Source organism: Trypanosoma melophagium (genome assembly GCF_022059095.1).
Source record: "Trypanosoma melophagium isolate St. Kilda chromosome Unknown ctg17segment0, whole genome shotgun sequence".
NCBI lineage: Eukaryota > Euglenozoa > Kinetoplastea > Trypanosomatida > Trypanosomatidae > Trypanosoma > Trypanosoma melophagium.
In genome coordinates, this window is record NW_027125145.1 from 225197 (window position 1) to 251380 (window position 26184).

The 26184-nt window shown below is 36.6% G+C and overlaps 11 protein-coding genes across 11 annotated transcripts; all 11 read left to right on the forward strand.

The window, feature by feature from the left end:
- Window positions 1-14: 14 nt before the first annotated feature.
- Window positions 15-3194, forward strand: LSM04_007469 (mRNA (guanine-N(7))-methyltransferase domain; the record flags this gene model as incomplete). The annotated part of the gene is made up of 1 exon (XM_067334342.1): window positions 15-3194. The coding sequence occupies one exon, from the start codon at window positions 15-17 to the stop codon at window positions 3192-3194; it is 3180 nt and encodes a 1059-aa protein (XP_067193403.1).
- Window positions 3195-3575: 381 nt separating this feature from the next.
- LSM04_006319 (Tetratricopeptide repeat) lies at window positions 3576-4727 on the forward strand (the record flags this gene model as incomplete). Its single annotated transcript, XM_067334343.1, has 1 exon — window positions 3576-4727. The coding sequence occupies one exon, from the start codon at window positions 3576-3578 to the stop codon at window positions 4725-4727; it is 1152 nt and encodes a 383-aa protein (XP_067193377.1).
- A 363-nt stretch (window positions 4728-5090) lies between these two features.
- LSM04_008160 (uncharacterized protein) lies at window positions 5091-5489 on the forward strand (the record flags this gene model as incomplete). The annotated part of the gene is made up of 1 exon (XM_067334344.1): window positions 5091-5489. The coding sequence occupies one exon, from the start codon at window positions 5091-5093 to the stop codon at window positions 5487-5489; it is 399 nt and encodes a 132-aa protein (XP_067193414.1).
- A 580-nt stretch (window positions 5490-6069) lies between these two features.
- Window positions 6070-7479, forward strand: LSM04_001368 (Protein kinase domain; the record flags this gene model as incomplete). Its single annotated transcript, XM_067334345.1, has 1 exon — window positions 6070-7479. One exon carries the CDS (start codon window positions 6070-6072, stop codon window positions 7477-7479), a length of 1410 nt encoding a protein of 469 aa, XP_067193278.1.
- Window positions 7480-7718: 239 nt separating this feature from the next.
- On the forward strand, window positions 7719-9263 carry LSM04_006079 (Amino acid/polyamine transporter I; the record flags this gene model as incomplete). Its single annotated transcript, XM_067334346.1, has 1 exon — window positions 7719-9263. One exon carries the CDS (start codon window positions 7719-7721, stop codon window positions 9261-9263), a length of 1545 nt encoding a protein of 514 aa, XP_067193368.1.
- Window positions 9264-9915: 652 nt separating this feature from the next.
- LSM04_002864 (uncharacterized protein) lies at window positions 9916-11787 on the forward strand (the record flags this gene model as incomplete). Its single annotated transcript, XM_067334348.1, has 1 exon — window positions 9916-11787. One exon carries the CDS (start codon window positions 9916-9918, stop codon window positions 11785-11787), a length of 1872 nt encoding a protein of 623 aa, XP_067193308.1.
- Window positions 11788-12061: 274 nt separating this feature from the next.
- LSM04_002888 (uncharacterized protein) lies at window positions 12062-15130 on the forward strand (the record flags this gene model as incomplete). Its single annotated transcript, XM_067334349.1, has 1 exon — window positions 12062-15130. The coding sequence occupies one exon, from the start codon at window positions 12062-12064 to the stop codon at window positions 15128-15130; it is 3069 nt and encodes a 1022-aa protein (XP_067193309.1).
- Window positions 15131-16175: 1045 nt separating this feature from the next.
- LSM04_004730 (Equilibrative nucleoside transporter) lies at window positions 16176-17426 on the forward strand (the record flags this gene model as incomplete). The annotated part of the gene is made up of 1 exon (XM_067334350.1): window positions 16176-17426. One exon carries the CDS (start codon window positions 16176-16178, stop codon window positions 17424-17426), a length of 1251 nt encoding a protein of 416 aa, XP_067193342.1.
- A 1325-nt stretch (window positions 17427-18751) lies between these two features.
- Window positions 18752-21655, forward strand: LSM04_004585 (uncharacterized protein; the record flags this gene model as incomplete). Its single annotated transcript, XM_067334351.1, has 1 exon — window positions 18752-21655. The coding sequence occupies one exon, from the start codon at window positions 18752-18754 to the stop codon at window positions 21653-21655; it is 2904 nt and encodes a 967-aa protein (XP_067193338.1).
- Window positions 21656-22104: 449 nt separating this feature from the next.
- On the forward strand, window positions 22105-23463 carry LSM04_002291 (Equilibrative nucleoside transporter; the record flags this gene model as incomplete). Its single annotated transcript, XM_067334352.1, has 1 exon — window positions 22105-23463. The coding sequence occupies one exon, from the start codon at window positions 22105-22107 to the stop codon at window positions 23461-23463; it is 1359 nt and encodes a 452-aa protein (XP_067193295.1).
- Window positions 23464-25130: 1667 nt separating this feature from the next.
- On the forward strand, window positions 25131-25532 carry LSM04_009683 (Cytochrome b5-like heme/steroid binding domain; the record flags this gene model as incomplete). Its single annotated transcript, XM_067334353.1, has 1 exon — window positions 25131-25532. One exon carries the CDS (start codon window positions 25131-25133, stop codon window positions 25530-25532), a length of 402 nt encoding a protein of 133 aa, XP_067193448.1.
- Window positions 25533-26184: the final 652 nt, after the last annotated feature.

Sequence of the window (26184 nt, forward strand, 5' to 3'; positions counted from 1 at the left end):
AAAAGTTGAGAGGTATGCTTAACGTTAATGCAAAGGCGTTTGTTCCCCAGTCTATTGGCGATCGTCCAGTTGTCAATGCAAATACTATTTATAGGTACCACCTAATGTTATCAAGAGAGAGAGTATGTGATGTCTCGGATTCTTCATCAGGTTCAAATGGTATTATGACACTTCTAGCAAGAAGGTGGTTATGTGCTTGCCCTCAAGGAGGACCAGGTGAAGAACCTCTTCAAATGTTTATCACAGCATTTTTTGACACTGTGGAAAATGTTTCACATCCTATTAACGGAAGTAATATATTTACTGGTCTCCTTCTCTCACGAACTATACTTTCTCTTTCTGGATTTGTTTCTACTATAAATGATATTAATAACGCTTCGGGTTTTCTAATTCGAATTGACATTCAAAGAGAATATAGGGCAGAAGTAGCTCCTCAACTTAGATCTGCATGGGATGATTTTTTTGAAACTTTTCGAGGAGATTCTAGATTTTCTTGTTTGGGTTACGTTGGTTCTTCTTGTGGATCTTTAACATCTAAGCGATATGGAGGTACGTACCGTCATTATTTTTTTATTTCATCTGCATCTTTAAAATCGGAATTAGAAACATTGAGTATAAAACATTTTACGAATTCACCATTTTCTATTCTTCGTGTTACAGAAGTTAACGCAGTTGTACCATTTGTTTGTAATCCAAGAATTCCCATTGCTGTAGTAATATCAGTAGGAGAAACTGCGAAAGAAAAATTACTTTCAGAAGGGAAATCCGATGAATATTTTTGTATCCCTTTTCATCCATTTGATGTATCGAAAACTTTACAAAATTTTAAAGAATATGAAGAATTTTTCTTATCTTTATTAAAAGAAGAAAAATATTTATGGAATAGGACATATATTTTACATATTGATATTAAAATACAAGAAACTTCTTTAACAAAAATTCAACCGATTCCTATTTGGGATGTAGTACAATTTATCTGTAATTTATGCGATGATACAGCAACTGGTGTGTTAGGTGTTTGTTTTAGTGATGGAACTCTTCCTGAAAATACAAAATTAGGTAATGAAGAAAGAGAAGATAAAGCATGCTATTTAAATACTACTCTTCAATCATTATTGGAAAAAAGTTATTTTTTGGATAATTCTAATCTTTGTATCGGTGGAATTCCTAATCATATCAAACGACCTATTAAAATTTCTCAATATGAATATGTTCGTAATAAAATTGAAGAAATTTTATTAGAATATCGTGAACCAACAATTCTAACACGTATGGTATTTGCAGAAGTTGCAAATAATTTTGCTAAGGAAAAATACTTTGTTAGAAATCGTTCTGTAGGTGAAAGTATTTTATTATTAACAGATGATCAAGGAGATATATTCACTGTAGATATACGTAGTGGAAGTATATCTGCACTACCTAATTGCTTTGGTGGAATTGTATCTCCTGTAAGAAATAGCATATTTAAGGCTACAATATCTTCTTCTTTTAGAGGATATTTAGAATATATTATTTTATTAGAGGATGTCTTAATATTTGAAGGAATAAATATGAGTGAAAAAAGTTTTACTGAACGATGGCAAAATATAGAAAAAACGATATTGGATGATCAAAATAATAGACCTCACGTAAATATGGATCATATTATTATTGTTCGAAATTTATATTTACCTTTTGAACAAGCCGAACAAGTACTAAAAAGTCCTCCTTTAGAGTATCCGACTTTAGGTTTAGTATTTATTCCTCAAGTTTCTAAAGGTGAAAATGGAATTTTTTCATCTTATAGTTGGATTCCTCCAGAATCTATAACGGCTAAATTTTTAGCTGGAAAAGTAGATAATATTGAAGAATCAAATGGAGAAGTTAAACGTGCATGGCTTTACGTAAAAGATCAAGAAGAAAAAATAATTTCATATAATGAAGAATACGTAGATTACTTAGTTGATTCTTATCATCTTTTAAAAACTGGATCAATTATTGAATGCATCTTACAGAGAAGTAGTGATGGTGCACATTGGTGGGAATTGCTTAAAGATCTTGGTAAAAATAATGGGAAAAAAGCAGAAACTTACGAAAATATTGATAAACTTGTTCATACTCCAGGATTAACTCATGAAGAAATGTTATGGTTACTTAAAGCTTCTACTTATAAATGTGGACGTTGTCATAATGTTAGTGATATTGGTAAAATTAATCCTAGATATCAAGTTTATTGGTGTCAAAATTGTTGGGAAGAAACGGGTCATGGAGAATGTGTTTATTGTGGACTTTCTTGTACTATTGGAAGAATAGATCGTGTAAGTAAACGTTTTTATTGTGATATTTGTTGGGAAATATTTTACACAACTAACACAAATGCTGAAATTGGATATTTAGTACCTCCTCCTCCTAATGCCTCTTTTGCTACACAAGTTTTAACTCGTTCTGTAGCATTACTTATTGATGCAATAAATCCTAAAGCACCTACAAATGATGTACTTGATATTTGTTGTGGAGGATCTGTTACAAGAAAGTGGATTAAAAATAAATCTACCCGTTATGTCGGTTTTGATTTAAAAAGTAGTGTTGTAGAATCTACAACAGAATTAATAAATTCTTTACGTGATGAATTACCAGAAAATTCATCATATGATGTTATTTGTGCTGATGCATTTTCTAAAGATTTATGGACTCAGCATATTACAAAAATTCATCCTCGACAATTTCATTCAATTACCGTATTTGCTGGTCTTCATCACGCCTTTGATTCAGAAAATAAAGCACGTCATGTAATAGGAAGTATAGCTAACGCTTTAGTCCCTCGTGGCGTTTTTTTTGGTTGTTTTCTTGATGCTAGTACATTATTTGGAAGGAATGAAAATTCCAATGATTTATTTACAGCTGAATGGGAGGAAGATTTTTTGCCCCGAGTTGGACATCATTTCTCATTTTCAATTCAAGGAGGACCCAAGAAAAAAATAAATGTTGTTGCTATTGATTTTTTAGTAGCAGTTGCTAGAGATTATGGATTTGATGTTATGCCTGAAGTTTGTTTAACCTTTAGGGAAATTCTAGAAAATGATCCCAATTTTACGAAAGTTTTTTCAAAGAGTGAGAAAGAATATCTCTCTGCGATGAGAACTTTTGCCTTTCGAAAAGATGGTGAGCCATTACCACGGGCTCCATGCAAGACCAATGGTAAAAATGAGGAATAAATTATTAAAAATAATTACTTTGATAAATATTATGATGACATAAGCGAGATCTTTGTCAAAATTTTTATTATCCAGTTAAACGAAAAAAAAAAGAGAAAAGAAAGCCTTATTCAGCTGCCTATTTCTGATTTAATTCACTGAACACTTAATAATAAGTAAAGGGTTTCTTTTTTTTTTCCGGTACCAATTGCTTTTTTTTTTTCTTTTGTATAACAACATGAAATTTTACACCATACCAGATTGTAATATTTCGTGGATAAATTTATTTATTTATTTATTCTTTGGTATTTGCTATTATTATTTTTTTTATCTTTGTATTTCTTTTCGCCTTATTTATTATTATATTTTTTTGTGTGTCTTTGTAAGAATAGGCACAAAGTCATGCCGCCGCGATCACAATCGAAAAAGTCTCGTAAAGCCCTTGAAAGGAAAGAAAAAAAACTCTTAGAGGCAAAAATAAGAGCTTCTCAAGAAAAATGTGAAGAGGGACAAGCTTTTCTTGAGCCTCCAGGTCGCAATGCTCAGCCTAACTATGCAAAAGCAATGATAGCTCTTGAAGCAGCGATTGAAATTTACGATGGAAATGCTTTGGCCTATTTTTTAATGGGAGAATGCCTTCGTGGGCAAGAGGAACACGAAAAAGCTATTGAGCGTTATACTCAATGTTTAGAACGAGATTCTTCTAATACTAGGGCACTTGAGGGACGAGCTGCTAGTTATTTAGCTTTAGAGAAATGGGCTTCTGTTTTTGAAGATTATACTACTATTATTCATATTGAACCAGAAAATGATCATGCATATAATCTTAGGGGATTGTGTACTTTAAGTACACGGGTCCCAGGTCTACGATTACTTTCTGCAGATTTTAATCACTGTGTTAGTGATTTTCAAACAGCCATTAGACTTAATGAAGCAAACTACTATGCATGGACTAACCTAGGAAAGGCTTATGAAGATCAAGGAATGTTTGAAGATGCACTAAATGCCTATTCTTCTGCATTAAAAGTAAAAGAGGATTATCAATATGCTCAATTACGCCGCGGTTGTCTCGCTTTACGTATAGTAGAAAATGCTTGGGATGATGATGAAAGAAAGAAAACTGAAGTTAAAAATACTAAACTAGGAAATAGTTCTGGTATTGATGCATCATCTATTCCTAAATCTATGAAAGATGTGGAAGAAGAAGTACGACTAGAAATGGAATCAGCTGCTCGTAGACAGAAGGAAGCAGAATTACTTGATGGTGCTATTAAAGACCTCCAGGCGTTGATGATAGACAATGCGAATAAAATGAAATGGGATCCATCTTTACCATTGAACTTGGGTTCCTGTTATCTTCTTAAAAAAAATCTCAATAAAGCTGAAGAGGAGTTTAAATTAGTTACAGAAATTATTAATGCCAGACCACAACTCGTTACTGACGGAGAGGCAGAACCTATTCCAAATGTGGTAGCCATAGAAACAGTATTAAATCTCAAAAAGGATAAACTTAAAAAAACCAGAGGTGAACAATTTTTGGGAGGAAACAAGTAACAAAAAGGAGACAATATCTCTAATTGACTGAAAACGAAAACAAAAAAAAAAATGCAATGTACCATCATCATTATTATCATCGTGATGATTATTATTTATTATTTATCATCATCATGAGCACAAATATGTAAATAGAAGACATAATTTGACTTTTTATCTTTTGCTTCTTTCTTTGTCTTGTTGCTATTGTTGGAAGAAGAGGAAAATTTTTTAAAATTATTTTCATTAACATCATGTAAAAATGTATTTACTGTCCCTCTAAAGAACTATTTATCTTTTTCTGCTTTGTGTTTTTTTTTTGTTTTTTATTTATTATATATTTATTTGAAGGTAAATAGTTTAGAGTCACCAGTATTTCCGAAAATGCTAGGACGTTCCAGAATAAGATTTGGAGGTTTTGACGTTAAGGCTTTATACCCTTACGGTGTTCCCAAACGTACCTTCCCATATCGTGAGCATCCCAAACAAATTTCTACCGCGCCTCAAGCAGGCGGATTTTATCTCACTAAGCATGCTCTTGGGTGGCCATTTCAAATTCCTTTTGAGTGGCTTTTTTACCGAACCTCGATTTTTCTTTTCGTTGGATGTGTACTGTATGATATATTCTTTGGATTCCCTCTTCCTTTAATGAAGGAAGTACCACCAGGAGCACCAAAGCACTTTTTTTTTAACAATGCGGGAGGAACACCACATCACTTATGGCAGTACCAAGATGGATGGAAGGTACCGAATATGTCAGGAGCACGTCGATGGGTCGAATAGATAAGCGAAGGAAATAATAAGAAGAAAAAAATAGTAATACTAATAGTACAAAACAAAAAAAAAAAAAACGAACAAATGAAAAAGTGTATAGAAATTTATTTGGGGAATGTCATGAAAGTAGTAGTATTAAAACTGGGAGATGAACTATATTTTTTTGTTTCTTTGTTGGGGATATGGGGGCGTTTTTTCGGGTTTGTAGGTTGTTATGTATAGAGGTGTAGTGACAAATTCTATTTTCTCTTGTTTTTGTTAAATTATTATCAGTATTGCACCGAAATGACTCCTATGGTGCTTAGCAGTGTACAATAAAAGTAGTTTTATTGGAAAGTGTAATAAGAATAGTAGAGGTTTGCTTGTTCTCCTGACGCTTTAACGCGCAGAAATGATAATAATAAGAAAACGAATACTCTTTGTGTTTTGCTGACATAACTGTTGTTTTTGTTTTTCATTTTCTTCTTAATTGGGTTTGTTGAACGATAAAATAAGTATAGAAATTATAATACCTTTTTTGAGAATATTTCTTTCTTCTTTTCTTCTTTTTTTTTTTATTACTCACTAATAGAAGGCCGATGACCTTGAAATGGAAGCTAATCGGAGAAGAATTGGATTTCAAGAGGTTATAACTCGTCTCCGTGTGCTGAGAAGCCATTTACTCGAGAAAAAGAATTCTAACACGAATAATCAAGAAGAGTCATGTGATATTTCTGGAAAACAAAGTAAAGATGGAAAAGGTGACCTCCAAGTAGTTTCTGAGGTTGTTCCCATCCCTGGCTCTGCTGCTTTTCTGTCTGAGAATACCAGTTATGATAATACTAATACTAATACTAATAATAATAATAATAATAATAATAATAATAATAATAATAATAATAATAATAATAATAATAATAATAATAATAATAATAATAATAATAATAATAATAATAATAATAATAATAATAATAATGACGTTGATGGATCACTTTTTTCTTTGGTGAAAGTCGATAGTTCGAGTGGATCTGAATTAGGGGAGATTAATGAAAAGTGTCAATCTTCTTTTGAACTTCTTTGTCAAAATGGTTCTGTTGCCCTTTTACATACTGACGAACTTTTGGGAGTAGGTGCGTGTTCAGAGGTTTACCGTGGGTCTATTTGTTTAATATTGCAAGGTGAAGAAAAACACGATGTGGCAATGAAAGTAATTTCTTTTGAACTCTGTAGTCTTAATAATATTGATCGCTGGATTCGTGTTCTTTGTTTACAAGAACGTATCGTTCATCCTTGTTTAATTGGCTCCTACTATGCAGGGATGTCCGAATTAGAAAATGGAGAGAAATCCGCAAAAATATATGTTGCTCTTGAAATGGCTACTGGTGGAACATTAGATGCATTTCTAAGAAAAAAGGAAAAATTAAGTGAAGATATTATTCGAAATATTCTTTTAGATGTTTTGCAAGGACTGTGTTATTTACACAATACAATTTTTGCCGTTCATAATGATGTGAAACCACGAAACATATTGCTTGTAATGAATGAGGAAAGTAACAGTATATGCTATAAATTGGCGGACCTGGATAGCGTGTATCCTTCCATATTTAATCAAACCCTAACAGATCCAGAAAAATCTCTCTCGTGTAAAGAGAACATAACCATAAGTGATAATAGTCTCTGTGGGACAGCTATATATATGTCTCCAGAAAGTTGCCGCGGAGTACGATATCTTCCTTCTAATGATGTTTGGTCAATAGGTATTATGACATATCAACTCTCAACAGGAAGGCTACCATGGGGACAACTAGAGTTACAGGTCCCATCAATGATTCTACACGGCTACCGAGAGGACTCATCAAATTCTTTTGGTCCTACATTAGATGAATTTGAAGGAGAAATGGCCCATATCTACTCTGATGAATTGAAGGAGATGGTAAAAGCCTGTCTTGCTAAAAATGTAAATGATAGGCCTACTGTTGAAGCACTTTTACGACATCCTTTTTTTTTGCCCCAAAAGTAATTCTTATATGGAGATCTGATGTGTACGATCCATTCCCCTTTTTTTTCTTTCTATTACCCTTTCTTTTTATATGGGTTATACTTATATATATTTATATATATCCCTTTTTCCTACAATGCTTTAAATCCTCTGACTATCTCGTGGAGTTACTTTCCTCTTAAAGTTTACGTGAATTAAAAAAAAAAATTGCTCTTTTTTTTTTATCTTTTTTTTTTTGCTTTTGGTATAGGGGAAAATTAATGTCACTTAACCATCCATCCGACACTGTGCAACAAAGTCAATATTTTGAACATCCTCGATGTCGCCTGATTCAACGACCGAATGGAACCACCAGTTCTCGTAAAGGTGCAGCGACTACGCCTACTGGTGAAAGTCGAGGCGAAGATAATACAGATGTCTCAGAAAATTTTGACAAGGAAGCACCAGAAAGAACTCTTTCTCCATTATTATTATTGGGACTTATGTATACGTATACTATTTCTGGAGCCTATGCTATTGAAGAAAGTGTTATGGGTGGAGGTCCATTACTGGCTCTCATAATAATCGTTCTTATTCCAATATTTATGGCAGCCCCTACAGCCGTTGTGGTTACTGAATTGGGATCAGCGATTCCCTCCAATGCCTCCTACTTGATGTGGATTAACATATCCTTTCATCGTATTATATATTTCACTATGGTAATCCTTTCCATTTTGCTGAATTCTGTTGATAATGCATTATTTCCAGTTCTTCTCTCTGAATACGTTTGTGCTTCCGTCTACTGCACTCCTGTGGTGAACAAATTACTCCGAACTGGTATGCTTCTCTTTACGTATATTCTGAATCTTATTGGAGTTCAAGCAGTGGGACGAGTAAGTGTTGCTCTTTCTTTTCTAACAGTCTTTCCGGTCTTTTTGTTATTTGTTATGCATTTGTTCAAGACTGGTTTCTACTTAAATTGGCCAGGTATAAGTTTTATCCCTGATGAAATTGATTGGCCAATTTTTATTACTACAGCATCTTGGAATCTATGCGGTCTGGAACAAGTTGCTACCGTTACAGAAGAGACTAAAACACCCCATCGAACTATTATGCGTGCACTTGTCCCACTTATGGGTTTGGCATTCCTTACGTATATTCCACCAATCTTAACAGGAGCAAGTATAAAGAAGGGACCACCAGATATCTCTGAATGGACGACTGGGTACTGGGCAAATATTTCCCTGGCTGTTGGGGGAACCCCACTTCAAGTTCTTGTGGTTATTGCAAGCGCTTTTTCGGCTTTTGGTCTTACCTTATCGGCCTTATGTACAACAACTCAAATTGTTGCAGGTACTGCACTCACTGGAGTCTTCCCTGATGCAGTGGGTCGATTGTTGTATCAGCGTAATAAACGTTTTGGTACATTTCACTGGACACTAACTATCAACACATTAATTACAGGAATCTTTGGAATATTGTTGGATTTTGGACCTCTTGTGAAAGTCGATCAAGTGTTATATGGTATAAGAATCGTAATGCTATTCATAGCTTTTCTGATTATACGGCGACGATATCCTCATTTGGAACGACCGTATAGGGTTCCTCTAGAGGGATACCAACTTTTAATACTTATCATTCCTGGACTTTTATTTGCAGCGCTGACCATAGTGGCAATGATGGACGATAGGCTGACAGTCATTATTAACCTTTCCGTTTTGGGAGGATCTATTGTGTTATCAGTACTGTACTGCACTTTCATTAAAAAGAATGATTTTCATGGAAGAGTCGTGACCGAACCACTTCGAGAGACAGAAGAAGAATAATTTCTGACCCTTTCCATACGGTTTTATTTTTGAGAAGACTCTAAAGGAACATATACTCGTATTTGTACTACTTGGAGTAAAGCTTTGAAAGATGTAGATATGCACGAGTATATATATCTGTACAACCGTATTTGGAGGTTGGCGGTAGATACATGTGTGTGTGTGTTTATATATATATATATATATATGAATGTACCCTTTAAAGATTAATATTAATGATTATTTTGGTTGAAAATAATAATAATAATCGGAATTTTTGGTAAAGGCAAATGGGTACGTTAAAAGTAAACGTTTTTCTATTTTCTGTTTCGTTGGTATTGTTTTCTGCTAAGAGATTCACTAAATCCATTTCCATTATATATCAATTCTAAAAATTTGCGCCACGCGAGATTTTTTCTTTTCCTTATGGTAATAGAGGCACTTTCGCCCCTAATTAATTTCTTTTGTTTTTGTGATAATGCACAGTAATTCTTTAATTCCAAGTGCGACAAAAATTTTTGATAGTCTTTTCTTATTGTTACTATTGTTTTTATTTCTTTCTTCCTATGTCTCTCTCTATCAGTGTGTTTGGTGGGTTGTGTTTCTGTTGTTAAATAATTATTTTCTTATCTTTTTTTTTTTCTTTAAGCTTGTTGAGGTTAATTGACAATAAATGTCACGTTTCCCTCTACAAAAGGATGCTCTTTGCTATGCTTGTGCATTGCGAATGTCCATCTTGCATCAAGTTCCCCCACCTGTTCCAGCAACGCAGTTACGTTCCGTTCTTTATAACGGTGCTGGGAGTGAGTGTGGTAATAAGAAGGAACCACTTGTAGATGAGATGTATCATCCACATTTTTCTATCATCTATGAAACATATGAAAGTAGTTTACGGTTTTTTGATACCATCACGGATGTTGAAGTGGGAGCTATTGGATGCCATCATATCGAGTCTCTCTGTTGTGCATGCTTAGGACTTTACCAGTTCTTGGATTATGTATATGCTCCATATGTGGCGGCAGCAGTTCGCACTAGTCCTTATATCGATTCGGAGCGTATTTCAGTAAATGTAAATGTGCATCGAAGTATTTCTTTTGTTTGGTTATCTGTGGCGACTGTATTTTACGGTGTTGCTGGACGCGAGAATGAACGACCGAGGTCTTCTTCGGTTATACCAGAAGAACATTGTAACTTTAAAGATTTTTTTATGGGTGACTTTAGAGCCCGTGTTCTGCAGTACACAATCTTTTCTCACTCTGAACTAGCTGAGAGAACTACACCTGTGGGGTATCAGATGTATTTAAGGGAGATTAAACGTCAGGGTGAAAAGTATATCAATATTAATATTCCCCAACCTCGCACTATTCAGGCATTTAGTTATAGTCCAGATAATGAGGGTGTTATTGTGGATGTAAGCGCGGAACACTTTCGGGTAAAGAATCTTGCAGGTGGGGATGAAGTACCAATGCAGTATTGTAGTAATCGTTCGGATGGGGTAATGACCTATAGTGTTCTTTACGACTATGTGGAACCTTACCTAAAAATGACAGGATGGTGGTGGTCTGATGGTAAAAATACAGAGATGACACAAGTTAAACGTTTTAATATACAGGAAACTGCTACATTATCGTGTTCTATACAACACTCAAATATAATGCTTATTGGTAACTACTGTAAGATGAGGCGAGATCTCTCTCAATCACCATGGTTTACCGATGGGAAACGTGTTGGTACATTTTCCTTACAAGAGATTATTGCTAATCCTATACTTGATTTTTTCTTTCCTGAAGGTGTTACAGCATCAATGGGATGGAAAAACGAAACGAACCAATATGCATTACAAGCTGAAAAACGATCAAAACATGAAAACACATCTAATGTACATGAAAAATCTCTACATAATGAAAAACTTAATCCACATCAAATGGCAGCTCAACATGTTTTTGGATATGGACGTTATAAATTTCATAGTGCTGGTCGTGAAGACGTAGATGTGCGCATGCTTGGGAGTGGAAGACCTTTTGTGCTAGAGATTATTTCACCAAGTAGACAACAAGTAACAGCACAAGTTTTATCCTTTTTTACAGAAGCAGTAAATAAAAGTGAGGGGGGAAGTGTGGAAATCTCAGAATTACGTCTCACTGATGCTGAGGTTACAGTACGACTAGCACGTCATTCACAGAGTAAAGTGAAGAGGTATCGTTGTGTTGTGTGGTGCAGTAGGGCAATTATAGATCCTGAAAATGATACATATTTTCAGGAGACGAATAATATACGAGATCTCGCTATTTCGCAACGAACGCCTATTCGTGTACTACACCGACGATCTATGCAAACTCGACCCAGAATGATTCATTCAATACAACTGACACCATTGAATGCACATTGGTTTATTATGGATCTAGAGACACAAGCCGGCACCTATGTGAAGGAGTTTGTACATGGTGACTTGGGAAGAACGAAGCCTCATTTAGGTATGTTGTTGAATGGAAGAACGGATATCATTCAGTTGGATGTGTTGGGAATGGCGATGGAAAATTTATAGTAAAACCATCAAGGGGGTGACTCTTTGATGTTATTAATCACTGGACTTATATATATATATATATAACAGAAAAACCGTTATTAAACCCATTTTTTTTTTTATCGGTTCTTGAACTTATTTCTTTATTATTACTGTGACAGTTAAACTGTGAATAAACACAGTACCCCTTTTTTCTCTGTTTTTTTTTTTTTCTCTTTCTTTGTTTGTTTGTATCTCTATTTCTCATTAATTGGAAAGAGTAATGTTATTGAAAAAGAATAAAACAAACTCTATAATGACATTTGCACCACTGCGATTCCTTATTCTGTTGGGATTTGCAGTCTTTGCAGTACCACAGTTGGTGATGGGCGGCCGATATAGAAATCCACCGCCCCCACCACCACCACCACGACCATCACGTTTCTCCTTTACAACTTCACGCGAAGTTGAAAAGGAACTTATCTTCAATGCCCCATATGCCCCATATGTGATGTTTCCAACACTTCCATCTAATGGTACGGTTCGAGTTGGGACGAAGGAGGCGGCATTAAATGAACGGTATAATTCATTGACGCCTGTTTTCTATCGCTCCACCTCAACCTTTCCACCAGATGGGATACTACGGGCTTCGGATGTGTTTTCCATTCAATATTATAGTTTAAATGGAACAGAATTGAATACATATCCAATACAAATGATTGTGGAGAACAAGAGGCTAATTACACCAGGGGTAAAACTAACAATTGTTGAAGCTGCTACCAAACGTGTACTTGAACTTCCAGTGCGAGAACAGCATCAACGATCTGCATGGAGTACGGAAAACAAAAAAACGCAAGTTAAAAAAAAAGATATAAGAGAAGAAGTAAAGTGGATGACTATTGTTGAAATTCCTCCTCGCGAGAAATGCACATTGAAAATGTACAACAGTACTAGCATTATTGATGATGTACCAACTGTTCTTAATGATCCAGAAAAAAAATGGCGTATTGAAATCCAACCATCTGATCTTCAGGTGCATGAAAATTGCAGCTTTATATACACAGCGACACATATGAATGATATCACATCCCTTCCTGGACGTGTTCTACTTAAACGTGTTCCCCCACAACCTCCTACTGTTTACAGTAAAATGGTACGTGTCTTAACAGACGCTAGAGGAATTGCACCAGCAGTTATTGTATCAATTGGTGGACATTCACGGAATTCAGTTCCAGGAACTATAAATGTTACTATTTTAAGTCTTCCTCGTTATGGTAGAATTTTTCGAGTTTTTGGAAATGAGGGAGTTGAATCACGTTCAGATAGCTCAGAATTAAAAACTCCTGCTCTTCCTATTGTTATTCCTACAAATAATAATCCTGCTACAGTACACCTCAAATACCAAGTGAATTCTTCGTCACTAGTATCTCTTATGAAAAAGGGTATTGATCGTAGTTCGGATGAATTGAGTTATATGGTTGGTGACCGCTACCTAAATTCTGATGTAGGGATTATAAGTTTCAAAATTTTAATGTCAGCATCTCCAACATGTAAAGATACTGTTATAATGCCTGTTTTTCATGATCGTCCTATTCGTAATGTTTTGTTGAATTACACCTTACCAGCGGGAACAGAAGCAGCGACTGTTGTCCTTATTGAGGTTCCCCCAAATCCCATTGGTGATCTTTGGTTTCAACGGGAGTCTGCCAGGGATGGTCTTGTTATTATGCCATTATATCCGGGTGATTATTTCAGTGATGCACGCCAAGCATTGAAATACGCTGTTCGTCCAGGACAAGAGAATATGGAAGGTAATGAAACTTATAAATATCAAGTTCAAGTAGCAGGACGTTCCTGCTTTGGTACAATTACTTTTGTTGTTTTGGCACATGAAGTAATAGGCGATGGTGCTAATCCACTTGGTATTTATCGTGATTTGGTTCGTCTTGACAGTTATACTTTAGTTAGTTTAACTTGGAATTCATCTACTTCTTCTGGTCGTCCGCCACGTGCTATTGAAATATTGAGAGTACCAGAATTTGGAACTATGCATACAATTTTTTCTTCTGCTGTCCTTGGTGCTTCACTTGAGGTTGGGAGTACACTTAATATGAAGGGTTCATTCTGTTTCTTGTACGATTGTAGTCGTATTGTGAATGAAACACTTACAGCTGGAAGAATTATTCGTCGTTCGAATCTATGGAATAGTGACGGACCAGAAAATGTATTAAAAAGTATGAATAATAATAATAATAATAATAATAATAATAATAATAATACACGGTTCTTCTTACTTTACAAGGCACCTCCTACACATCCAGGGGTTCCCTTTGTCTTAATGGAGTACCGGTTTTTGGACGAAGAAAATGTATACTCACCACCGAAACTATTACAGTTGTACTTTCGTAAAGCACAACTAGAAGAAAAAAATTTGACCTACACTATTCAATTTGATGGACGTACTAAATCACCGCTCTTTGGTAGACGAATGAGAAAAGTTATATTTCCTGATGTTGCAGAAGATGAAATTGTAATGATTGAGGATATGGATCTTGGAAGTCGACATACTCCAAATCAAGCTATATTTCTTTATCGATATGAAAAAGATGGTAATAAAACTATGGTTGGTGATGCTATGAATCCGGAAACACGAGGTGAGTTTAGGGGATATTGGCTTCAACGAGATAATACTGTTTTTGTTTTAACGGAAGCTAGAAATCCAACATTTTTTTTGCGTGTACGAGTCTTTTCTATTGAAAGTGATGGAAATATATTGTTTAATCAAACCAGAAGTTATATGGCTATTGTTCGTCGCCAAAGTGAAGTTCCTGTGAGCTGGCAAAAAGATCGAATCACTGGAGGAGGAAGTATTTTTACAAAGGTACAAAAACGTGCAGTAATTAATGTATCTGTTGTTGACAGGGAAAGAGATGGTTTTTCATTCCGACTTCATGAATCTACGCAATGGGGAACATTACACTTCGTGGATGTCCGTTTTACACCCCCGGCACCAACTCTCGTTCGACGAGGTTCCGTTATATATGTACCCCCAACGGTTGGTGATAAGGATGGAAATACGACTCTATCGTTTCACTATCTTTCTGAAGGCGGAACAGGTTGGACGTACCCTATTCAAGATAGTTTTGTTTTGCTCTTGGATGATGGCGGTGTTACCTTCTCAGATCCCATTACTATTCATATCACTCTTGGTAATGATTGGTCAAATCAAATTTCTCAAGCAGTTCTCCCAGAGAATGTGCAGAATGTTGCCGTACCGGCTTTATTACTTGCTGTGGGATGTGTTGTTGCCGTTGCGGTTACATCATGGCGAAGAAGTCATCCCTCAAGATATTCGTCTGTTCCGACTGGGGCGACAAGACATTAAGTTATACGTTACAGAAATTGCATATACTTTCATTTCTTTTTTTTTTCTTTTTTCTTTTCTCATTTTGTGCTCATTTTAGGTTTTGGGTATTACATTTCTTTTCGTAAATGAAATGGGTCGTTATATATATATATATATATATATATATGTATATGTCCATTTTTTGTTTGTTTTATTATTTCTCTTTCTCCTTTTCTTACGTATTCCCTTTTTTATTTCTTTTTTCTTCTTTTAATATCTTGTTTTTGTTTTTGCAGAATTTGGTGTTGGAAAACACGTTTCTTTTTTCCTTCTTGACTTCATTTCTTGCTTCGTTGAAGGTCAACTAGGGTTTTCATGACACGAAACATATTGACCTCAACAAGATCGAAAGATTGAATTGGGGCAATACGCTTTCTAATTTTTCTAATGGCCCATCTTCGCGATAATATAATTAAAAATTGCCAGGATCTCATTCTAGTCGAAAGGGGGCTCCTATCGAGGATCCGGTTAGTGGATCAGGGCTGTAAAGTTTTCATTTTTTCTTTTCTTTACTTGGGGTGGAGTCTCTGAAGTTGTGTACTTGTAGTGCAACGACGAAATGAGTATTTCTCTTTAGGGGATCGGAGAGACTTTGCGTGATAGCTGCGAATGCGTAACTAAACAGTTGGCTTATGTTATTTTTTATTGTTTTTTTTTTTTGTTAGTGCCTTTGCACATTGATGGTTTTACATGGACGAGAAAGAGTGAAAGAAAAATGTTTGTTTCGCGACAAGGGTAAGTAATAAACAGTCTTGGTGCTTTTTATTTGTATGCTTTTATGACTCTCTTGACAAAAAGAAAGAAAGGAGATAAAACCTTTTTCTGTCCTCATTTGGTTTTCTAACTTTAAAAAGGTTTAAGGAAAATCCCATCAGCAAGGTTTTTACAAAAAGCAAAAATCAAAAAGATAGATAAGTGCAGATGACAGCTTCTTTAGGGGCGGTCTTTACTTTCATCACATGTTTGGCGATTGGTATTACCATGGTAGTTGGAGTAACTGCCCGTAACGTCAGCCCCAAGTTATATGCTTAATTACTATAAATATATTCTGGGAGATGAAAATGCCGAAACAGAAAAGGAGCAATTCTGGAAAACAGTACTTACGTTCTATGTTGTCGTGACAATGGTTACACAAACAATATTTGAACCGGTAAATCTAACAACTTTTTGCTGCCGTCTTTCAATTGCGTTTCGCATATCTGTTTCATGTATGCTTATGCTTGTTGAATTATTCGTTATATTGCTTTTACCAGTATCTTCCACTGTTTCAGAAACTGGATCGATGGTGGCTCTTATGTTAATGGCATTTGTGGGTGGAGTGGGACGTGCATTCTATGAGAATACTGGTTATGCCCTATTTGGACCCTGTCCTCCCATGATGACCTCTGGGTTTGTTATTGGTGCTGCTATTTCCGGCTTATTCACATCTATTGTGGAGATTATCATTAAGGCATCTATGTCGGACGATTTTGGTTCTGTGAAAATTCAGTCGTATATTTACTTCAGCATTGCCATTGCGGTGATCATTATAACTTTGACCATGTTCTTTCTTCTGTCGAGAAATTCTTTCGCTAAGAAGTTTGTTGCCGAATTTCGCTCAAAACGTGGATTCCTTTCCAATATTTACCGCAAGTCTAAGAAGACTGCGGTTTCTGGAGCAAAGGAAGTAGAACCTGGTGACTGTGCTGGGAATGGTGTGGCCGAGGGGCAATTTTCTGCTGCTGCGGATGGGGAGGACAAGGAGGAGGTTGAACTGACAACAGCAGAATTGCTTCAGTCTGTGAAGCTTTGGCCTGTGATCAAGTTAATCTATGCTATGCAGTTCTCGTGCTTTTTTACATACTTTACCTCATATCTTCTCTTCCCAGGTGTGATGCTGGCGGTGGACTATGATGATCCGTGGTATGGAACTATTGTCATGGCCGTATTTAACGCAGCTGATCTTGCGGGTCGATTATTGTGCTTGATTAAATCCATTTGGCCTCCTCGCAAGTGGGTTGTTATTGGTACATTGCTGCGCCTCATTCTGTACCCCCTGATGATTCTCTGCGCCACACACCACATCCCCACACATGCCGCTGCATATGTATTAACAGCTTTGTTGGGCGTGTCAAACGGTTTCTTTGCCACAATATCGGTGACTTATGCCCCGGAATCGGAGGGTATTAACACTAACGGAGAAAGAGCACTGGCTGGTCAGGCTACTGGTGTCTGCCTTTTGTTTGGTGTTTCCACAGGTTCTCTGCTGCAACTACCTATATTGCTGAAGTTGTAACCGGTGTTTCTTTTTGTTGTTCTTTTTCGCTTTAAATTTTTTATATTTTATTTCCTTCCCCTTTTTTTTCTTTTTTTTTTCTTGGGGAACGTACGGACGGGATGATCTCGTCTTCTTTTAAGTCCATTTAGGAAGAGCAGGCCTCTCTTTTTTTAATTTTTTTATTGTTGAATGTTGATTTTGAGACTCATGCAGACATTAATTACAAGGAGGTCTGTTTGGAATGCACATCTAAACTCATCCTTCTCCACCACTGTGGTAGCGTTAGCGTGAAAGGGCGGATTAAAGAGGTGCTTTCATCACATCCATTTTTCTATGGTAATTGATGTTATAGGGATGTATGAATGAGTTTGTATTGATATATGGGATTATAAAGACAGAGAGTGTGGAAAAAATAATAATTGAATTCTTCTTTTTCCATGTTTTTTTGTTTTTTTTTTTCATTTACAAGGATATTAAAATATGGATCCTTTGTTTTATCCTTTTACTTTTAATTGTACGGGTTGATCCACATCATATTTGCCACACCTTTGGATGCATCCTAAGGTGATTTATATATATATATATATATATCAGGGGAATAAATCGGCAAGATGACAATTTTTTTTTTCGTGTTAACCTTATTATTTCATTTTATTTTTGCTTTACTGTTGATTTTTTGTTCTATTTTTATTTATTCCCATGTTTATCTATTTTCCCTATGCGGGTCTTTTTTTCCCATTTGTTTTTGTTGATTCCTAATATTTTAACTGTTGACTGAATTATGCTATGAATTTTCTTGTTTAATCTATTTATTGATTATGTTTTCTGTCAGCTCTGACCGTCTGTTGAGTATGCATGACTGTACTGTATCTGATATAGTATATATATACTATACTATACCAGAAGCAGTATAATCTCCATATGTGAGTCTCTGTGTTTCTTCTTTTTCTTCTTTAGAGAGCTTTACTTGTGAGAGTAAAGAAGTCTTGAGGTTAGTGTCAGTTGGATACTCTACCTTTCCCCCCTCAAAAAAAAAAAAAAAAAAGCTGCTGCTGCTTCAGAACAAAAGAAGACCGAAAAAATTAAGGCGTATATATACTTATATACACATACACATACGCATACACAATAAAGAACGGAGAGGTGGAGGGATAAGGGGAAGTGAGCGCATCCACGGCAATTAACGACAAGAAAATATAATACAAATATAATCTAAATAAGAAGGAACGATAATATCGGGTCGCTCACTGCTCTGCTTTCCACTTCTTTTTTTTTCCTTTTCTTCTTTCCCCTATTCCCTCTCCTCTCCACAAACACACTCGCACACACACACACACACCAATATGTTGCGTATTATCAAGAACACCACAGTAACACACTTGACAATATTCTCTTTTTCTTGTTTGGCCATGCATACCTCTGTATCTGCGATACCTGCAGAGAAATCTAATTTCAGTGCTCAGGAGCAGGTGTATCGTACGATTGCGGCTCGATTGAATATTTCCACCACCACCGCTCGCTTTGTGGTGGAGCAGAGTAAAAAAGGATCGACTGTGCCTTTCCTTGCGCGGTATCGGCGTGATGAGACTGGCAACCTTGATGAAACCGTACTTCGCCAACTTCTTGATATGTCGGAAGAACTTAGTGAAGTGCATCGACGTCGTACATTTATGCTTAAAAGTTTAAAAGAACGTGGTTTACTCACAGATGAAATTAAACAGGCATTTGAGAGGTTGGTGCATTTAAATCAGTTGGAAGATGCCTGGGAACCTTTTAAAGAGAAAAAGACAAGTTTATCACACAGAGGTAGAGAAGCTGGCTTGGAGCCTCTTACAAATAAATTGCTTTTCACAACTGAACCAATTTCAGACTTATCCGAAAGGCTGCGTTGCATCCCTGACGGGGGTAAACTCTTTCAAGCTATTATAGTAGAAGAGGTTCAACGATGCGATGAAGTACGAAGACTCATGCTTTCTGAATGTCGTCAAAGTGATACTATTCACAGTACACTTATAGCAAATCCAAGAAAAAAAGCTGCCAAAGAAATTAGTGCAGATGCCTTTAATATACTTAAAAAACAATTTTCGGCGTATGAGGATAGACGATGGCCTGTACAACGTATAAGTGGTCATAATGTTCTGGCGTTACAACGTGGTGAAAGCAAAGGAGTTCTTACAGTAAAAATGATTCCACACAATCGTACTAAAGGTGTTTTTTTTTCATGGGCACGTCAAAAGTTTATAGGAACGCAACGTAAAGGGATGCCAACAATTTCCCGTATTTTGGATCAATGTCTTGAAGCGGCATATGAACATATTTTGAAATCCACCCATACAACTATTCGACGTGATTTAAAAAAGAGTGCTGAAAAGGAGGCAATAGCAGTTTTTGCTCATAGTCTTCGTCATATTCTTTTACAATGTCCAATGCGTGATGCGAGGTTACTAGCTATGGATCCTGGTATTACTAATGGTGTAAAATGTGTTGCTCTTGATGAACATGGTATGGTTCTTACACGTTTCAAATGTGCTGTAATGGATGAACCTAAAATGAAAGATTATATAAGTAGTTGTGTTGGAAAGTTAAACCTTAATAAAATTGTCATTGGTAATGGAACTGCTTCAAGAAAAGTTGCAGATATTGTTGCTGATACTATTGAAGAAAGAGGATTAAATGTTGAATATGCTATTGTAAGTGAAGCAGGTGCGAGTGTGTACTCTGTATCAGATGTTGCAAAAGAAGAATTTCCAACTCTTGATCCAATGTACCGTGGGGCGGTAAATATTGGACGTCGTGTTATTGATCCTCTTAGTGAACTTGCTAAAATTCCTGTACGTTCTATGGGAATAGGGATGTATCAACATGATATGAGTGAGACTGAATTATTACGTGCACTAAATCGTGTGGTGGAATCTTGTGTGACTTGCGTAGGTGTAAATGCTATGATTACTAATCGTTACGTGATGGAAAAAATTCCTGGTGTAACCAAACGTATGGTAGATCAAATTATTTTAGCGAGACATGCAAAAAAACTAAAAAGTCGTGAAGATCTACGTCGAGTTCCAGGGATGACAGAAGCAGTATATCAACAAATTGCAGGTTTTTTTAGGTTTCCCAATTCTCCTAATCCTCTTGATAATTCTAATATTCATCCAGAATCCTATGATACTGTTGAAAAATTAATGCAAATTTATAAAGGAAAAGATAAAAAAGAAGTTGGAAATATTTTGCTTCAAATGACAGAAGTGGAAATTGGGAATGTGGCTTCTCGTATTGGTTGTGGTAAAGCAACGTTGGAGTTAGTGGCTAAAGAGTTGGCATCTCCAGCTCTTGATCCACGTTCAGAGTTGCCACATGCTGGCCTCTTCCGTCGTTCACCTCGAAAAGCCTCAGATTTGAAAATTGGTGATAAATTAACAGGCGTAGTACAAAGTGTGACTACATTTGGCGTTTTTGTGGATGTTGGTCTTCATGACAATGTTCTCGTGCGTGGTGTAAATATTGATACCGTACACGCAGGAAGTCTTTTAGATGATTTGCGAGTTGAAGGATTTGATCAGCTTAACCGACTTCGAGTTCGTTACGATGGTAACGTGCATGCGATTAATAAAACTTCCTCTTCCTCTTCACGTTCTCAGGGACCTGCTATTGAGTCGGAAGATATTCTTTCACTCGTTCCTATTGGATCTTCAGTGGAGCCGCTGAGTTTGAGTGATAGTCTCGCGGTGGTTCGCGGTGAACAGCAGCAGCTCTTCGCTCCATTCTCTGCTAATAGTCGTCGTCGCCCACGTGAGAATGATAATAATGATAATGGTGGTCGTGACGATTCTTCGCCCTTGACGGACGCCACACATAAGCCAAAACGACAGCGTAAAGAGGCGGACCAGGAAGTGGGAACAAGAAACATATCAACAACAACAGCGATAATATCATCAGCAACACCGGCACCAGAAATAACAGAAACAACAATAAAAAGAAAGACAAAAAGAGAAATTTCGGAGACACGGAAGGCGGAGGGAACACAACAACGCAAGAGGTGGGTGGCCGCACCGCTGAGGACCCCGACGGCTGTTGAGGATAAAAGTGGTGTTATTGGCGATGAGGAGTCCTGGTGGCGGGGAGAACGGCTTCTCAACACGGTGAAAGTGGCGGTGAGACCCGGCGACGCCGGAGAGCCGAGCAATTCACTCTCCTCGTCATCATTTCCAACAAAGAATGACGAAGAGGATATCGTCTATTATTTGTAGGCGTGCGGTCCTTTGTTTGTTTGTCTTTTTTTTTTACTTTTCTTCTTTCTTTTGCTTGAATTGTGCCGGTGTGGGTGGTTTTTGTTATTGGCAGCGGGGTTGACGACGTTGGGTGTGTCCTTGCTGTCAGTCATGCTATTTTGTGTTTTTGTTTTTTTTTCTCTTTTGGTGTGTTCCGTTTTGTTTTGTTTTTAATTTGCGCAGGTTTTATTATTAGTCCCTTTTTATTCTTGGGTTTCTTGGTCGTGTCCTTTTTCAGTGCTTTCTCGGCCTTCTCTATCGTGTCGTTAAGAAAACGAGGGAAGGAAGTGAAACTTTTCGAGTAATAAAATTAATAGGGAATATATATATATATATATATATAGAAAAAGAAAGGAAGAAAATCAAGGGAGATACTGTTTGTAAAAGAAGCTCTTCAATAAACAAGTACTTGAAAATAATACTAAAAAATGCCAATCTTCAGCTGCACCGGAGAGGCATGGACCTTCATTACAAGTCTCGTAATGGGTGTTACCATGGTGATAGGTGTCAGCGCCGTAACGTCAGCCCCAAGTTATATGCTTAATTACTATAAATATATTCTAGGAGATGAAAATGCCGAAACAGAAAAGGAGCAATTCTGGAAAACAGTACTTACGTTCTATGTTGTCGTGACAATGGTTACACAAACAATATTTGAACCGGTAAATCTAACAACTTTTTGCTGCCGTCTTTCAATTGCGTTTCGCATATCTGTTTCATGTATGCTTATGCTTGTTGAATTATTCGTTATATTGCTTTTACCAGTATCTTCCACTGTTTCAGAAACTGGATCGATGGTGGCTCTTATGTTAATGGCATTTGTGGGTGGAGTGGGACGTGCATTCTATGAGAATACTGGTTATGCCCTATTTGGACCCTGTCCTCCCATGATGACCTCTGGGTTTGTTATTGGTGCTGCTATTTCCGGCTTATTCACATCTATTGTGGAGATTATCATTAAGGCATCTATGTCGGACGATTTTGGTTCTGTGAAAATTCAGTCGTATATTTACTTCAGCATTGCCATTGCGGTGATCATTATAACTTTGACCATGTTCTTTCTTCTGTCGAGAAATTCTTTCGCTAAGAAGTTTGTTGCCGAATTTCGCTCAAAACGTGGATTCCTTTCCAATATTTACCGCAAGTCTAAGAAGACTGCGGTTTCTGGAGCAAAGGAAGTAGAACCTGGTGACTGTGCTGGGAATGGTGTGGCCGAGGGGCAATTTTCTGCTGCTGCGGATGGGGAGGACAAGGAGGAGGTTGAACTGACAACAGCAGAATTGCTTCAGTCTGTGAAGCTTTGGCCTGTGATCAAGTTAATCTATGCTATGCAGTTCTCGTGCTTTTTTACATACTTTACCTCATATCTTCTCTTCCCAGGTGTGATGCTGGCGGTGGACTATGATGATCCGTGGTATGGAACTATTGTCATGGCCGTATTTAACGCAGCTGATCTTGCGGGTCGATTATTGTGCTTGATTAAATCCATTTGGCCTCCTCGCAAGTGGGTTGTTATTGGTACATTGCTGCGCCTCATTCTGTACCCCCTGATGATTCTCTGCGCCACACACCACATCCCCACACATGCCGCTGCATATGTATTAACAGCTTTGTTGGGCGTGTCAAACGGTTTCTTTGCCACAATATCGGTGACTTATGCCCCGGAATCGGAGGGTATTAACACTAACGGAGAAAGAGCACTGGCTGGTCAGGCTACTGGTGTCTGCCTTTTGTTTGGTGTTTCCACAGGTTCTCTGCTGCAACTGGCTGTTATGCTCAAGCTTTAAGGGGGTTTCTGCCTTTACACATGTTGGGCCGGTGTTTCCTTTCCCTTTAATTTCGTTCAGTCCCTCTTCTTCTTCACTGAGGAAGGGACGCCATCTGACATTCTTGAAAAAGAATGTTTTGGTATGTAAATTGTATCAGTGAAAATATTTGGGAATAAAGGTATATGGGATTAAAAAAAAAAACGTCTTTTCCGAGATATTTATTTTTCTACCAGGTTAATTTTATTTTCATTGTTATTTATTTAGCAAAGGAATATTTAGCGCCCCTTGCTAATAAGAAAACTTTTGATGTAAGACCAAGTGCGCAAAAAAACAAAAAAAAAAAAAGAAAATACACACAGGAATCAAGCAAGTAAAAAAAAAAAACGGAATGAAAACAAGCACGGTAAATATATTTTTCTTTTTGTTTCGCTTAATCTCACGGCAAAGAAAAAAAACAAGAAAAACGCAGGGGAATAATTAAGGAAAAGAAAAAATCTTCTGTGTTGCCTGTGAATTGTGGGGTTTGAGAGTTCGTAGGAAATAGGGAGGGCATATATATTTTTTACTGGTTGACATATTAATTAATTTGTTATTGTTTTTGGTTTTTTTTTTCTTTCATGCCATTGTTGGCATTTTTTTTTATTTTTGAGATTCTAAGGTCGGTGTTTTACTCTGCGTTAGTCTCCCTCCTCAGAGAGGCTGTAAAACGAAAAAAAAATAATTATTATTATAGAATTACATGAAAACTTAAAAGGTACTTGAACAAGAAAAAGATGATGGGTGCCTGTTATGGTAAATCTTATTAAATTCACTTTACCTGATTTTTTTTTTTATATAAGATTTTTTTTTTTTGCTACTCCCTTGGAGATAGGTTTAACTTACTAATTTATAGCGGAAAACTCAAAACAAAATATTACAAAAATAAATAAACTAATAAGTCCGTGGAAAATAAAAATATAAGGAAGAAATTTCATTCTGTTTGTTGAGTATTATTATATGTATGAGTGATTTTGTTGATGTTTTCCTGATGGTAACATTTTCTATGTTTTAATTCTTATTTCTTTCTTTCCTTTTCTTTTTTTTTTTGGTGCGATAACACTTTTTTTACTTTTTGTTTCTCTTGGTTGTTTTTTCAGGTGTTCCCAATATAGGCTGCTTATTTATGGTTTCCTTCTTATTTCTACTGTAAGAGTGTGGATTTTGGCGTTTATTGGATACAATGAAAGCTTTCCTTCGTTAGTCTTGCATTTGAGACCGATATTTCGCCTTTGCTTCTTTGTATGAATTATGGATGAAGATAAAAAAAAAAGGGAAGTGTTGCCAAGGTAGTGCCGTCATGTAATCTTATTGTTGTCGTATTATTATTGTTGCTACAGTTCAATATGTTGTGGAGAATTCATTGCTGAAGTGGACGATATTTGAGTTTTTCTGTTGGTGACAATAATAGAGGGAAAAGAGCTGGAATTTGATGGTTCTTTAATCGTTATTATTATTATTATTATTAATGTTAGTACTGGGAGTATCTTTTTGTATGGTAATACAGTTTATGAAAAAGAAACATACCCCTTTTTTATTTATTATCTGTTTCTATAAATATTCTTGGTTCTCCCCCCCCAAAAAAAAAAAAAAAAGTGTAATATCTATAACTACACTCCATATATATCCTTTTACCAAAGAAAAAAAAAATGTCAAGTAGACAGCTGCCCAAGTATAAATGGGAGGAGATCCGACAGCACAACAAGGACACGGACTGCTGGGTCGTATTATACGATCGTGTGCTCGACGTGACGAAGTTCCTCAACGAACACCCCGGCGGACTCGATCCCATCAACGATCTCGGCGGGTACGACATCACAAACTCCTTCGAGAGCATCGGCCACTCCTCCTCCGCCCTCGCCCGCTCAAAGGAGTTCATCATCGGCGATTTGGACAAAGACGCCCCGCCGCCGGTGGTGCAGCGGAAGGCGTTTAAGGAGGATGTGCCGCTGACAAAGTACAAGGCGGGGGGCGAGATGATTCCTGTGCAGTACATTATAGGCGGTCTGATGGCACTGCTGCTGCTGCTGTATTATCTGTTTGCGGGGTAGGCGAATAGCGTACGGAGACTTGGTAAAGCGAAGAAAAAAGAAAGAAGGAAAAAAAAAAAGGAAAAAGTATTAAAGAAAGAAAAAGAAGGAGAGCGAGAGAGGGAGATACGGTGAAGGATGTGGTGTTTTTAAGAGTCAATGAGGAAGAAATAAAGAATGAAAAAAGACGAAGCCATGAATAAAGAAAAATAAAATAAAAGAGGGAAGGGAGAAAAAAAAAAGCAAAAACTACTGGAAATGGGGGTTGTGGAGAAAGAAGTTTTGCTTCCTTTCTTATTGTTTATTAAATATGTTTTTTTTCATCTCTTTTTCGCAGGTTTCGGTTGTCATTGTTGTTGGTGTTGTTTTTTTCCTTTTTTTTCTCTCTTTTTGCGATTGTTTTCATGATTCTCAAGGTATTTTTTTTACTCGAGAATCTCCCGTGCCACCCAATAACTGACACTAGTTCCTCATACGGTTCTGTCGCCAAAACGGAAAAAAACAAACAAGCAAATAAACAAAGAAGTAAACAAACATGTACATTCACGCATATGAAACCATGTTGAACATCAGGGATTAGTACTCGTCTTTTTGTGTTTTAACGATGAAGACAAGATGGGGCAAACGCATCCAAAAGAAAATAAAGGAAAATTCTTTTCTTAATTTTTTTTGT